Here is a 13,944-nt window from a genome sequence, read left to right on the forward strand (position 1 = left end):
CTTATATATATTATAGGAGTTTCAGCGCGATGTCAGTGACAGAGACGCGAAAATAAATATTGTTGAAAATCGAAAAATTCTCAAATGAGCTTTGGTCCGAAAGGATCTGAAACGAGCACAATAAATATGTAGACATTTCTTTGCATCAGCTAATGATGCTTTAGGATCGAGAAAGAACAGAAATATCTTGCAGTATACAAATTAACAGGCCTTGAATTAATGATTATTGCTGTGATGATAGTGAATAGGTATAATTATTTAGAATACTGATGATCTGGAAAAAAAGAACTGTATGAAATTCGAAATATTTTATTTGTACAACTTTAAAATTATTGCCTTGTTTCATTTATATCCCGTGCTCGCATTCCTCTTGGTATTCTCCATCTATTATTTCAGGAAGAATGCAATTCATATAGAACTGCTCCAGCTATGGCAACATGATATTTCTCCACAGTGCCTCGTCACATTCTATTCTTTCTATGTGGAAATCATCATCTGTATATAGAACGAAATCACAATTTTTTTTTGCAGATATTCAACTGTCCTTGCACTTGGTAGAAATAATTATGACTTTCTTTCAGCCTAAAAATGATAGAAAATTATATTTCTTCGAACATTATGAATTTGCTTAGAATTACCTTATTCTATCATCCTCGATAGTGAAGCAGTGCGGTTTCTTGTAGTCCCTTAGCTTTTCTTTGATTGATTGGAGACATTTGACCTCTATTAAACCATCGTCCCCAACCAATCCATCGGGAGAGGCTCCCCAGGAATGGATACTCAGGGTCAATAAATAATCCGCACCGGGTAACCTTTATATTTTTTGAACGTTCATAAAGTGTTACCGCCTTACTTTCGTTCATCCTATCATAAATTATAATATTTCCGCGGTATTCAGTTGCTTTTTATACAGAAGGACTTTCACAAAATTGTGGCAATTAGTGGTCGATTTTCTTTTCACCACTGAACCAAAGTTCGAGGATGTTAGATAGTCCTGCCTGTATTGCCTCCAAAGTGCATTGTCATGCTGCCCACGAGTTTTTTCCTCCAAATCCTTCAACTCCGACGAGTCAGATATTCTATTTCTAAGAATATCTGAATATTCTGACTTCTTGGAGGACATTTCTTCCTCAGTGATGTCAGGTTGGGCAGCATCTGGATAATAATCGGAATCAGGGCCATTGGAGAGAGTTTTCCTCTTTCTTGAAGTGCTCAATAATTTCTCTCATCTCCTTTCGTGAATTTTCCTCCTTCTAAGGAAAGTTTTTTTTACCCCTAAAGGACCTCTCCAAGTGTGTAGGTGCCAGGCAGGACCAGCAGGATGTGAAAGGGCTGCTCCGTGAGCCCGAACTGTGTATGAAACGGACCCACTAAAATTCACCCTCTCTTCACCTCCAGTACATTTTGCAACAAGAGCCATATACCTGAGAAAAAATGGTTTCAATTATAAATAAATTGATAGCACGATTAAAAATGAACTCAGAATTGGGCTACTCCTACATTTCTGCTTGATTCGTAGTTTCATTATAAATCAATCTATCGGCCTTATGTACCATGGGCTCTACAGTTGTCAAAATTTCCATGAAAAAATCAGGAGTCATATTTTTGGTATAATCTTCTTCCCCGGAATTTTTCCTTTTACAGTAGGAATCTCTGTAAGGGAAATAGTCGAAGTTTAGTCAACACTTATGAAACAAAACACACGGCTCACCTGGAGTTGCTGTGATTTCCAAAAACATGGTAGGGTGCATTTCTCAGATCGTTTCTCAACATGACTGTGTTATGTGCATTATTCTTCACGATTCTTCTAACAGACTTAACTAATCTTTCAATATTACTAATAGGGCCATCTTTTTTAGTTAAAATTTTTCTGTTATAAATATTGAAAGAGGTGTTTTTAGACAATCTGTGGAGTTTATCACTCACACAACGAGTCATGTGATTGGCACATTCAATTTTCACAACATCCCGGCCATACGAAACCTTTTAAACTACTCTCGCATATACGATATACACTCGAATCACCATCACCTGAAAAATCAATGTCAATTGGAGAAATCAAATATGTGAAAGAAATTGAAAATATAACCTAATGGAAGGTTTTGTATTTACAAATTAAATATTTGTACATAACTCCATGGTGTTCTATACTCTTAGAAAACCCCTCTACAATAATGTCTTGTTCCATACCATTAGACGGACCACTAAAATTCATTGCGCAAATATGCGATTTCGGAGATATATTGCGGTTTCTGTAGAAGGAGCATGCAGAGCAGGCTTTATTCCTAACCTCTAAGAATAGTGTTTTTTTTGTCTCAGCGCCAATAATAACTCCCATACAAAATGATTTGAAGAACATGATCTGTGTATATTATAATAGTAAACTTGCACTCACAACTCCAGAAGCCGCATTGAATCCATGTCCATAGCTTCGTTTGCTCCATCCACCATCTACTATTACTGTTATGAACGGTGTTCCATCAGCATTTATGTTGCCTTTTGCAATGGCAATTTTTTTTTCTTCTCCGCCAGCTTGCAACATATTTTCGAGCATTTTTCCTTCCCAAATCTGAAACATTATAAATGTATCAGTTTGAAAATTGAAAACTATACTTCTTGTTACTCTAATTGAAAAAAATTTTTCGTTATCATGAAGTAGGTCTTTTTAAGAAAATACTCATGTTGATCATTTTGAACCATCAGTTTTGCATTCGAATTTATACTCATATATGTATAAATACCACCTTCTCGTTCCTTCCTTCTGATTGCACATGTTGAAAATGAGATGAATTCATCGATCCGTTTTTTAATTAAAATGGAAATAAATAGCACTGTGAAGCATAGGGTGAATTAAAGTATTGTACAACCAAGTTTGAAGTTACACTAGCTACAGTATTATTCATGAGGCCGCGACTTTCCAACTGCCTCAGCCTTCCTTCTAATCTGTCCTGCTTCATGCTCAATGCATGAATACTGGTCAGTACTTTTTTCAACATACCTACAAAGAATCTTATGCTCACTACCTCACTAAGAAAAGCTAACTTATAAATTCACTATTCAACGGATAGTCAAGGCGATAAAGTGAGGTTTTACCTCGTGACCTGCACTTGAATGTCTCATGCATTTTAGTATGCCAAAGGTGAATATGTGTAGTGTTCATGAATGTAAGTCTTATATAAGCTACTTATATTTACCATGCATTCTGAATTTGGTTGCTCATTTATCTGATTATCTGCAACTGTGAACCCATTTTGAACTTGTTGAGGTGACACAATGAAAGAGATTAAGGCAATGATTTTGGGGTGTTTTCATCTATATTTTTTAATGTTTCATCAGTTTCACTGCTGTTAGAATCTATCGAAATGCTCGAAAAAACTCCATTTGACTTGGGAATTTTCATTCTGTCAACATCACTCTCACCAATTAGTACGTCTGAATCAGCCTTCATTTCAGCGTCTACAACAGCTCCATTGTAATCACCTACAAGAATACACATTGCATACAAATAAAAACGACAAAAAAGTGGCAGAAAATAGGACAAAGAAATAGATGGTAACGTTTATTCACATTCGTGGTGACGTTTCGCAAAGGTGTCCCTCCGCTTCTTCAGGCCTACAATTTATTATCACGAATGTGAATAAACGTTACCATCTATTTCATTGTCCTATTTCTTGCCACTTTTTTGTCGTTTTCATTGATGAGATGAAGGACGCTAATCATTCTGACAAATCTTGAATTGGGCAGTATGATTAGTGGTTGATTCAATTATCCGATAATTTTTTTTACTGAAATCTTACCAAGACCTTGATGAGAAATTTTCTTTCTTCTTTTCCTGGATTTCTTCATTTTTTCAGCATCGCTACTCCCACTTAGTTCATCTAAGTTAGCTATGATTTCAGTCACAATTTCAACATAAGCATCTACAACAAATTTAACATATGAAATTTCAATAAGAATCGAGATTGAAATAATTAGAATGACAGTCACCTCCGGAATTCCATTTAATTTGTTCGTAGGGAAAGTAAAAAATACTTCAAACCCCACTGCGATGTTAAAATTAAGGAACATGTATTAGTTAGTTTTGTAATAGCAACCTTTGCTTTTTATAAAATCAACTTGATAGTCTTCCCAATCCGTCTGAGGGATCTTCCAGTTGTAAAATAGCTCTTCGAATTTTCTCCGTATTTTTGTAAGGTGGCCACAGTAGAGTTGAATTTTATTATTCATCATCCATTTACTTGGAACCACTCTTTTTTCATTTTTCTCGTCTACAATGATTGCGTATTTCTTCATTGTTATTAGTATCTATAAAAATACATAATCACATAGCCTACTAGAAGTTCGAGGCCGTAATGTTAGACGTTGCCGTTGTTACCATCGGAGAGTCACGAAGCACGGCCAGATAGAGAGAGTGCACGGATTTGATAGGCAACTTCAACAGTTTTCGATTAAATTCCAATTTGCTTTCAATTCACTTTAAAATTAAGAACTGTAGGGAGGAAAACAATACAGCATTTAGTTTATTTGCGATCAGTTTCATAATGTTTTATCGCAAATAATTCAGAACTCACCACGAGGAGGTAGCAGTAGTATTGAGTTCCACAAGATTACAATCAGAATATAAGTATTATTCGATTTTCTGGGACATTAAAACTGAATCAAGCATGCGATTATTTTTTTATGAATTTTTGATTTTAGATAAAGTTCGAAAAATTGAATTTTTCATCATGAAGAGAACTGAAAATCCCATGTTTGAATATAAAATGCGAAAGTATTAGTAGAAAATTTACACAAAAGTTAAAATGAGCACTTCAATAACGAAACAATAACAAATGAAAAAATCTAAAATACAGTAAAGAGTACCTAATAAAAATGAAAATAGGAACGAATGAATTGCTGAGTCAACGTTATTTCAAAAGTGGTTCGAAATGAAAACCATTAGCTTGTATACATTTCTCTTGCCGAATTTTCAAATTGGATACAGCCTTCCGAATCATGTCGCCATTATTTCTTAAAATATTGCAACAGTTGATTATTCTGTTCATCAGCTGTTGTCTTGACTGGATTTCTTCAGAATATACCATATCCTTCAATTTTCGCCATAAGAAATAATCTAGCGGGTTGAAATTTGGAGATCGAGGAGGCCATGGAATAGGTCCTCCTCGACCTATCCACCTATTTGGATTGGTATTGTCGAGGTACCTTCTCACTTCCAAGCCAAAATAAGGTCCAGCTCCATCATGCTGGAAATAAATTCCTCTAATATTTATTTATTCCTTGTAGCATGCCGGGTAAAATATTTTGTAGGAAATCTAGATAAATCGCACTTGTAAGGCGACCGTCAAGAAAATGAGGCCCTATCAAATGTTTGTTTATCACAGCACACCAAACATTTACTGAAAATTTTTGTTGTGAATTTTTCAGTCTTATACTGTGTGGATTAATTTCGGCCCACATGTGCGAGTTATGAATATTGAACACACCATCTCTGGTAAATTGAGCCTCATCACTGAATATTGTTCTGTACAAAGTGACTCTGTGATTTGCTCTCCAATGTGCAAAATTCAGTCTTAAGACATTATCGCCAGGTTCCAATCGTTGTACCTGTTGTATGTGGTACGGGTACATATTTTCCTCTTTGATTATTCTATGCACCTTATGCTTCGGCAAATGTACTTGTGCATTTACTCTCCTTATACTAGTTGAAGGTTGTGCTTGAATTAATTGGAGTACTTCATCACCTCTTTCTAGATTTCTTTGGCGATCCTTCTTTCTATCTGGCACTCTACCATATCGCGCTATACAAGTAAATACTGCAGAAAATGTTTGGTGATTCAGTTGTCAAAATGTTCGAAATTTATCACATAATATGTTATAGGAATTCATATTTTATCTTGAAGGAAATTTCATTTCTGTGCATTTTTGAGCTTGATTTTTGAATCTAGTTAGATATTTTGTAACATTCTCCCAAACTGAAAATCATAAAACTCATGATTATTTGAACTTGCCATACCAATTTTGAATTCATATAGAGGTTTTTACATTGAAAGAAGTGTAACTTTGGTCTATATCATTGTTGTCGAACACCCGGTATACATAAGAATAATTTTGAAATATGCTTCTGTATACCCTACACACATCACCAATTTATTTTTCAAAATACCTTCATTTACTCCCTCAAAGTAAAATCCGCGTCTGGGGTGGCCACCCAGTATATTAACAAATTATTATAGTCCTCTTCACCTTCAGTGACTTTTTAAAGAAAATTTATTATTTATTTTCGACCTGCACAAGATGACTAAGTCCTGTTCAGGTTAATAAATTGCAATTTTCGAACTTTATCCAAATTAAGAAATTAATAAAAAAATAATTGTTGATGTGACAACTTTGAGCGATACCAAAAATTGAAGCATAATTTAGCTTCTTTCTAAGAAGCGAATCAATTATTTGTAATTCGAAATACAAAGTGTTTTTTTTACCCTGAACACTTTGAATGAAGATTAATGAGTCCGGCTCTGGAATAATAGAATAATTGATATCTTTCTAACTCAACCTTAGCATGTGTAAAAAACCTCCTAAGTTTCAATTATATCCGTCAATAAGTTTGGATTTTATGATGGTCTAAGTATTTCCATGAAGTTGGAAAATCACCCTGTAGCTCTCTAGGGAAATCCAGAAATTAATTTTCTAAAGTCAATCCGTAATCAGCTAGTCCAACTCTATCTCTGGTATGAGTATGTACAATTATTCCCCGGACACCCTGTATATTATCAATATATTTGTAACATTTCAGGCACATTTAGTTATGGGCTGCGAAATGTTAGATGTTAATGATATATCTCCGAAACTTGGGTTCAGATGCATTCGCGAATAATGAGTAAACAAGGGTCGCTCTATTACAAATATGAAAGAAAATTTACTATCTGTTTGTCAGGAATAATACTTTTATTGCGATTCGCAATTTTGGTGTTTGTTAGGGTTTCGCATATTTTTGGTTTGTGAATTTCGGAACGAATAGACCAATGTCGAAATATTTTGTTTGTTTTCCCTTGTTTGCACCACAATGTGTAATGCTGGCAACACCGGAATTTCGAGGGAAGAGATATTTCCCCGAAGATCAAGAAGAGAAGAGATTTTCGCATCTTCGTCGACGGTAGATTTTCGTTGCATTTTTGGAGAGTGTCGTTCACATTCGGTGAAGTTTATGGTCGAAAGTGAAAGAAAGGTGAGTCAGATTATCGTTCTGGTGTTACTTTTTGATCGTTTGATTTATTATTATTGTTCGAATTTCATACAGTCCACTTGCTCTTTTGTCGCGCTTAAACAGTGTTCTTCGATTTAATGTATTTGTTGTTAACATGCTTTAACGGTATATTTGAAACATTCCAGACACATTCACTTGTGACATCAGATATTAGATATCTATTGTATATTTCTGAAACGTGCGTCTAGAACGTTTCAAATGTGTCGATTTAGCCTGGTTGCACACACACCGATTTTGGACGGCCGATTTTATATCGGTCGTCCAAATTCCAATAGTGAACCACGTGTGGGAACGGGACCTTGCACATACTCCGACCACTGATCGGTGACGGTAAAATGCCGGTGAGAAACCGTCCAATACTGGCAATACGGGGATGTAGTGGCGTACGTGACTAAGTAAACGTTTGTTCTAGCACCGATTGTTTACCATTGAACTCAAGAAGGAGTTCTTTCTTGAGTTCAATGTTTTTTACCGACCATTTCAGTCGACTTTAGTTAGCTGATCGTTTGGACGGTAAAAATCCGGTAAGTGTGCTAGCAACTGCTACCGATAAAATATCGGCCGATTTTATTTCGGGCCGTCCAAAATCGGTGTGTGTGCAACTAGGCTTAGGGTTCCGTTGAAACGTTTCGTAGACATTATGTTGTGGGTTGAATAGTCCGTTGAGCTGGAACTATCGTTAGTTTTTCCAGGGAAAAGGGAATAGAAATAAAATATTCCAACAGAATATCACAGTTTTTATTCAACCCAACATATGAGGGTTGCCCTGAAGAGTAAAATATATGCGATGTCGTTTCAACAAAAACGAATTTGTTTCGGCCTAATGTGCGGTCACTGTTGACGTCCGGAATGCAGGCTCGGGATGCAGGTCAAGTGTCGCCCTGATAATTCGCGATTCAATGGTAGGTTGCGCCCTCTATAAACATTCGTTTTGTGACATCTACACAAGTAGGTCGAATCAGTGTGAACACTAGTGAACAGAAGGAAATTTGTGTAATTTTGTTATTTTTTACGCGAAAAATGATGGCTAAAAACGAAAATGGTGTATTCCTAAGCCTCAAGGAGTATTTAAGATATTTAGGATCCATTCCTACTAGCAGGAATTTAGTAGAAGGTGAGTACATGCAAATTTATTAATGAAATATTAATTGACCAAACATTTTAGGAGAAGCAGTATTGAATGCCGGTCACATTATGATGTGTGGAAATTTGGGAAAGAGCAGCAGAGTAATAGAAATTTTTGGTTTGTGTTTGCAAACATCGGCCCTCTCTTCAGATCCTCATGAAATTGAGGGAAAAATTATAATTGATGACGGATCTGCCATAATATCTGCATTTACCTGCTCTTGTAAGGCCGGTTTAGGAGGGAGGTGCAAACACATCTCAGCAATTTTATTATATTGCACCAGGTTGTATAAATTCAATGTATTTGATGTCTGAATCAGGACTTGCAATTTGACAATCATATATACACAATATAATTGTTAGTTTTTTTGCTGTTCCTTGTGGTTTTTGTTTCAGGACTGACCTTCTCAAACTTGAGAAAATTTCAAGCACAGACCTGAAATGCTGGTGGAAAAAGAAAAAAAGTCAAACAAAATCAAAATATCAAGCTCTTCCACTTCTGGAAACCAATTGCTTGAAAGACAAAGCATCCCCTGTGCATCAATTGTCATCACAGGATGAAGATGATATTAGGAAATTTGCGATAAATAAGATGCCTTCATCCAGCATTGCATCTCATAAGTAAATAACTATAATCTCAATTGAACCTTTGAAACTGTAATGATTTATTTTCAGAATGAAGAATTTAAATAAGGCACCCTCTAAGATGTTCATCCCAGAAAAATGTAAACTTGTTATTAGAAATGCAGAAAATTCAGATTTTCTGAAGAATTTCTATAAATTTGGCCCACAAATGAATTTCAAATGCCCTCAGTGCATTGTCACATACAACGAATTGGGAATGTTTGATTCCCTAAATGTATGTATGATGACTGAAACTAATAAGGCTCTCTGGGAGCAAGAAAGAAAATTTCGGGTCACTGGTTCTCGATGCTATGACCTGTATACATATTCGAAAAATGATTGGGAAGAGAAATGTAGATCATATTTCTATCCCAAGCAATTTTCGAGTGTTTATACCAGACATGGTATAAAATACGAACCATTGGCTAGAGATATTTTCGAGAAAACAACGGGCTTGCCAGTACTGAAGATGGGCCTGATAATGTGCAGAAGCGAACCTTGGCTGGCATATTCTGCTGATGGAATTATATTCAAAAATGATGAACCTTATGGTCTCTTAGAAATAAAATGTCCATATAAGGGTAACAAAATGTTATTTATTTTCTCAGTTATAATTAAGATTTTGCTAACTACCATTTTTTAAAATTCTTTATATTTTAGCAAAGAACACTTCTGATGTGGTGCAATGCTGCAGATATATTCTTGAGGAAAATGGTGTGCACGTTTTGAAGAAGAGACATAAATATTTTGCACAAGTACAGCTGGGAATGGCCATCCTCAATTTAAAGATTTGCCATTTTATTGTTTTTTTTTCGAGTGATAATACTTATTTGGATATCAGGGTGCCATTCGATGAAGAATATGCACATAGTTTATTATTTTCATTAAAACAAAAATATTTAGATAATATGTTGCATTATATTTGTTCAACAAGTTGAGTTTTTGACATTTTAAATTACAATGTTATGTTTTTTTATTATATGTGTTATGTTATATATCTCTGTATATTTGTTATGTTATATATCTCTGTATATTTGTTATTTTCATTTGAAAAGAAATATTTCAAAAATATCTTGTTTTATGTCTATCTGAATTGTTTAGGTTTTCTACGATATTTTAGATTGAAAAATTATGTATGTATATGTATGTTGGCTGGAAGACCTAGGTCGATAGCCGTTTGACTGACTGGTCAATAAATCTTTTTCCTCTCCCTCTATGTGTTTATACATATCTGTACCTATCCTGGAGATTTGAATTAATTATTGAAAACATTGGGAGTGGTAGTGATTTGAAAGCAATAGAATTAAGATATTTTAATGTAAATTTCATACACAAAAAAACAATGAATACATTTATAGAATGGGCGAATATGACTTTAAACAGAAATAAAAATACACTAAAAATATAACACAAATTATAAACTTTCAGAAACTATCCTCAGAGAAAATCGGACTAGATAAATTCACCACAGCACAACATATTGTCATTATTTCTTCCACTTTAGGCACCAGATTCCAAGGCAAAACATTGCACAAGATTTTAAAAATTTTTATCCTCTGATTCACCCGTTCAATATGAACTCTTGCCCTCGCGATGCATTCATTCATTCATTCATTCATTGCTGTATCCCGTTACCGGGAATGAATCTACAAAAAGAAGAAGAAGAAAAAAAAAAAAATTCGATGAATAAATTACTCTCAGCTTCTTGAAGCGTAAATTGCTTCCTATTTCTCATAAATGGTGGACGTATAAGTTTAATTCTCTTTTCCGTGCAAATTTCATCAATAAGAAATCCTCTGTCCACCATAATGGCATCCTCGTTTGGTTTCAACAAAGATATAAGTCCACTCTGCTCAAAAATTATTTTATCAGAAGCACGTCCCCCATAGGCTCTACTAACAAAACTTATTAATCCTGCAGGTGTCACTGCAACCATGAATTTTATGGTATTATTTCCTTTATAGTGAGAGTAACATCTTATTCTACAACAGAGACATTTTGTTTTCTGCACAAAAATTTCTGTGCAGTCCAGAATAACTCTCACGTTATCAAATTGCTCAAAGTGTCTGGGCAAATTTCTCCGGATTTCCTCAGATGGAGGAATATATATTAATGGTTTTAATACTGTTGCTAACACAGTAAGCATCTCATGAAATATTTCTTTTATGCTTTGAGAGCTCATGTTTCCAAAGAGAACTGACAGTACAACATAGCTTGTGTCATTTTTAAGCTTAGTGAAGGTAAGTATGATTTTTTCCCTTACAGTTAAGGATGATACAAAACTTTCTTTTTTGATTCTCAACACTAAGCTTTCTATTGTATCAAGCATTTGGAAAGAATTCAACCCTGTCATGCTATTCAGTTTTTTGTCACTAACAATATTATCACAAATCGTTCTAATTTTTAAAGTGCTGACTTGAACAGAAACATCTTGATACTTCAATTCTGCCAAAGCACATAAAGCTTCAGCAGCCAACAATTCCTCAGGTGTTCGAGTTGGTTCCTAAAATTTCAACTTCAATATACGATTATACTAGAATATTTCAATATCTTACGTGCATGAGGAGTTCTTCCTGAATTTTTTGCTCTTCGTCCATTGATTCACAGTTAGTGTTTAACTGAAAATTAAACAACAATGCATTATATATATATATATATATTCTTTTGAATGTCACCAATACATTTTTAGTTATCAAACAATATAGCATAAGTATGAGTTTTAGCAAAGGTTAGTGTAACGGGGTACCATACAATTTGTCAATGCATTAATTCTTACTCATAAAAAGAGATTACAATTCAAGTCTGAAGCATATACTTACAATTGGCTGTGCAGATTCATATTTGGAAATATTTCGTCTTTCTTTCTTCTTAGTGGTATCATGAGAACCCTCAGGAAGGTTTTTTGTTGGTACAGCATTCTTCTTCAATCTTTGGCGTCTGGAATTCTTTGCTAATTATAGATACATATTAGAAAACACGTAACTTGGATGATATTCTAATAAGTAACTCACCACGTGGATAAAAATCTGATTCTTCAAAATGTTTTGAACAAACTCTCATAGAATTTGTTATTTTCTTTCCGCACCTCAAATTCTTCTCCCAAATCTTTCTCACGTCCACTTTTTCAACGATGCCATTTTTGTTTGTTATTCGTATTTTAAAACTATTATGTTTGGGAAAAAAATGAAAGGATACCATCTCCCTTTTGGCACAACTATTGCATCCATAAACGCAACAAAACACTTTTGATTTCGACATTTTGACTAATTTATCATCCATCTTAATATACAAATATATAAACCAAAACAATATAAATCACACAATTCTCCAAACCAACTGTTTACTGTTTGTTTAATAAATGGACGATCTGAAAGCCAAGCCAAACAACTTTTTCAACCTACTTCTGGAGTTTCAAATTTTCGCCACCAGATGGCCTGAAGATGAACTTGAATCGCCAATTGTTGACACATGTGTTGAGACCGCACGTCTTCGAGTAGCTGGAGTGGTTTTGAGAAAAACCTTTTTGTGTGCAGGCTTGGAATACGGAAGCGATATGCGTAATTTTCTTAGCTGGTGGTCGTCTGTCTCGATCGCTGAGTCTGAATGTGAATGAATGATCTTTGTTTTTTTTTTTTTTGGTGTAGCAGGGGGAAAATCTGCAAGACAGACGAACCACAATCATCTCCTGAGGGGGAACAGTGTGGGGTTTCTCACTCTCCTGAGCTCGAGACCCACTAAAAACCCTACTGCTTCTTGAATTTTGATTCCGGGCATTTGCCTATAAACCGTTCATCTCTTGGTCGGTTTTCTTCTCGCACACTATCGTGCTGGGATTTATGTGTTTATCCTCTATTGGATTAACACTTTATTGAAATTTTCGATAAGTTTCTGTTGTTATTTTAATCTCTTTTAATTGATCTCTTGGTCTCCTTCGGTAAATTCGCATTCTCCTTTTGTTTTCCTCTGGGTCGTAGTCCACTAGTCTCCTGAGTTCTTGATTCGGATGGTTTTTCGCTGTTTCGAATAATTTCTCTGCTTTTCTGTTCATGAATTCCGTTATGGTTTCCCATTTCAGGTCCTTATAAATCTGTCTATTCCTGACAAACCAAGGTGCATCTATTGCACATCGTAGCAGCTTGTTTTCAGTGGCCTGAATTCTTTTGATATGGCTCTTTGCCGCGAAACCCCAGGCAACTGGGTAACTCCATAAGTCAGTTGAGGCCTAGCAACGGCTTTGATTATCTTCAATTTTGTCTCTTTCGACATGTGGCTTCTTCTTCCTATCAGAGGATAGACTGATAGAGTCTATTCATCGGATAGAGTCTATTCATACAGCATAATGGCTCTACAACCGACCATTTCTCAACCAACTCTGGAATAAAACAAGGCTGCGTATTAGCGCCTTTACTGTTCAATATTTTCGCCATAGCTGTATCGATAATTGCTGACATGAGCATGCCCGTAAGAGGTGTTGGGATAAGATTCAGATTTGATGGAGGCCTGTTTAACCTGAAGCGCCTCAGAGCAAAAACCCGTACCAAGTTTATGACGGAACTTCAATATGCAGACGACTGTTCACTCATCGCTAGCAGCTCAGAGGATCTACAGATAATGATGGACACCTATAAACATATATACGAAGCTTTAGGCCTTAGACTCAATATTGACAAGACCAAAATCCTGGTAAGTCCGCCAGAAAGCCTTCAAACAGATATCAGCCTGGACAATGAAACTCTAGAACAGGTCGAGCAGCTCAAATACTTGGGAAGCTTCATAAATACTAGGGCTAACCTTGACACGGAAATACACAACCGTATCAATTCGGCATCACGGGCATTCTGGAAGCTGAAGGACAGAGTGTTCCAAAATCACGACCTCAATCTGAAGACCAAGACAGCTGTTTACAGAGCAGTGGTCCTCCCAACGCTTCT

The 13,944-nt window shown here is 35.5% G+C and overlaps 4 protein-coding genes and 1 long non-coding RNA gene across 5 annotated transcripts; 1 reads left to right on the plus strand and 4 right to left on the minus strand.

Annotated features, from left to right (window-relative positions):
- Nucleotides 1-293: 293 nt before the first annotated feature.
- On the minus strand, nt 294-775 carry LOC123314295. The gene is made up of 2 exons (XR_006537793.1): nt 639-775; nt 294-582 (listed from the first exon to the last, which is right to left on the minus strand). It is a non-coding gene; the product is annotated as an uncharacterized LOC123314295 (long non-coding RNA).
- Nucleotides 776-1,225: 450 nt separating this feature from the next.
- On the minus strand, nt 1,226-1,999 carry LOC123313009. The gene is made up of 3 exons (XM_044897666.1): nt 1,712-1,999; nt 1,501-1,653; nt 1,226-1,424 (listed from the first exon to the last, which is right to left on the minus strand). The coding sequence occupies exons 1-3, from the start codon at nt 1,936-1,938 to the stop codon at nt 1,226-1,228; spliced, it is 579 nt and encodes a 192-aa protein (XP_044753601.1). The 5' UTR covers nt 1,939-1,999.
- Nucleotides 2,000-2,089: 90 nt separating this feature from the next.
- On the minus strand, nt 2,090-2,658 carry LOC123313011. Its single transcript, XM_044897667.1, has 2 exons — nt 2,396-2,658; nt 2,090-2,335 (listed from the first exon to the last, which is right to left on the minus strand). Exons 1-2 carry the CDS (start codon nt 2,576-2,578, stop codon nt 2,090-2,092), a joined length of 429 nt encoding a protein of 142 aa, XP_044753602.1. The 5' UTR covers nt 2,579-2,658.
- A 5,520-nt stretch (nt 2,659-8,178) lies between these two features.
- On the plus strand, nt 8,179-10,010 carry LOC123313774. Its single transcript, XM_044898782.1, has 4 exons — nt 8,179-8,378; nt 8,430-9,010; nt 9,065-9,594; nt 9,674-10,010. Exons 2-4 carry the CDS (start codon nt 8,982-8,984, stop codon nt 9,949-9,951), a joined length of 837 nt encoding a protein of 278 aa, XP_044754717.1. The 5' UTR covers nt 8,179-8,378; nt 8,430-8,981; the 3' UTR covers nt 9,952-10,010.
- A 1,792-nt stretch (nt 10,011-11,802) lies between these two features.
- On the minus strand, nt 11,803-12,336 carry LOC123313013. Its single transcript, XM_044897670.1, has 2 exons — nt 12,025-12,336; nt 11,803-11,963 (listed from the first exon to the last, which is right to left on the minus strand). Exons 1-2 carry the CDS (start codon nt 12,290-12,292, stop codon nt 11,803-11,805), a joined length of 429 nt encoding a protein of 142 aa, XP_044753605.1. The 5' UTR covers nt 12,293-12,336.
- Between the last annotated feature and the right edge of the window lie 1,608 nt (nt 12,337-13,944).

The sequence above is a fragment of the Coccinella septempunctata genome, chromosome 5 (genome assembly GCF_907165205.1).
Source record: "Coccinella septempunctata chromosome 5, icCocSept1.1, whole genome shotgun sequence".
NCBI lineage: Eukaryota > Metazoa > Arthropoda > Insecta > Coleoptera > Coccinellidae > Coccinella > Coccinella septempunctata.

What these genes read in the sequence shown, in the direction of transcription:
- LOC123313009 (XM_044897666.1), bottom strand. Translation starts at nt 1,938, where the DNA reads ATGACTCGTTGTGTGAGTGATAAACTCCACAGATTGTCTAAAAACACC. An exon ending in GGAAATCACAGCAACTCCAG is followed by an intron (nt 1,654 to 1,711) that starts GTGAGCCGTGTG and finishes TTTCCCTTACAG; the next exon opens with AGATTCCTACTGTAAAAGGA. An exon ending in ACTACGAATCAAGCAGAAAT is followed by an intron (nt 1,425 to 1,500) that starts GTAGGAGTAGCC and finishes ATTTTTTCTCAG; the next exon opens with GTATATGGCTCTTGTTGCAA.
- LOC123313011 (XM_044897667.1), bottom strand. Translation starts at nt 2,578, where the DNA reads ATGTTTCAGATTTGGGAAGGAAAAATGCTCGAAAATATGTTGCAAGCT. An exon ending in TCAATGCGGCTTCTGGAGTT is followed by an intron (nt 2,336 to 2,395) that starts GTGAGTGCAAGT and finishes TCATTTTGTATG; the next exon opens with GGAGTTATTATTGGCGCTGA.
- LOC123313774 (XM_044898782.1), top strand. Translation starts at nt 8,982, where the DNA reads ATGCCTTCATCCAGCATTGCATCTCATAA. An exon ending in TCCAGCATTGCATCTCATAA is followed by an intron (nt 9,011 to 9,064) that starts GTAAATAACTAT and finishes ATTTATTTTCAG; the next exon opens with AATGAAGAATTTAAATAAGG. An exon ending in AATAAAATGTCCATATAAGG is followed by an intron (nt 9,595 to 9,673) that starts GTAACAAAATGT and finishes TTTATATTTTAG; the next exon opens with CAAAGAACACTTCTGATGTG.
- LOC123313013 (XM_044897670.1), bottom strand. Translation starts at nt 12,292, where the DNA reads ATGGATGATAAATTAGTCAAAATGTCGAAATCAAAAGTGTTTTGTTGC. An exon ending in ATCAGATTTTTATCCACGTG is followed by an intron (nt 11,964 to 12,024) that starts GTGAGTTACTTA and finishes ATCTATAATTAG; the next exon opens with CAAAGAATTCCAGACGCCAA.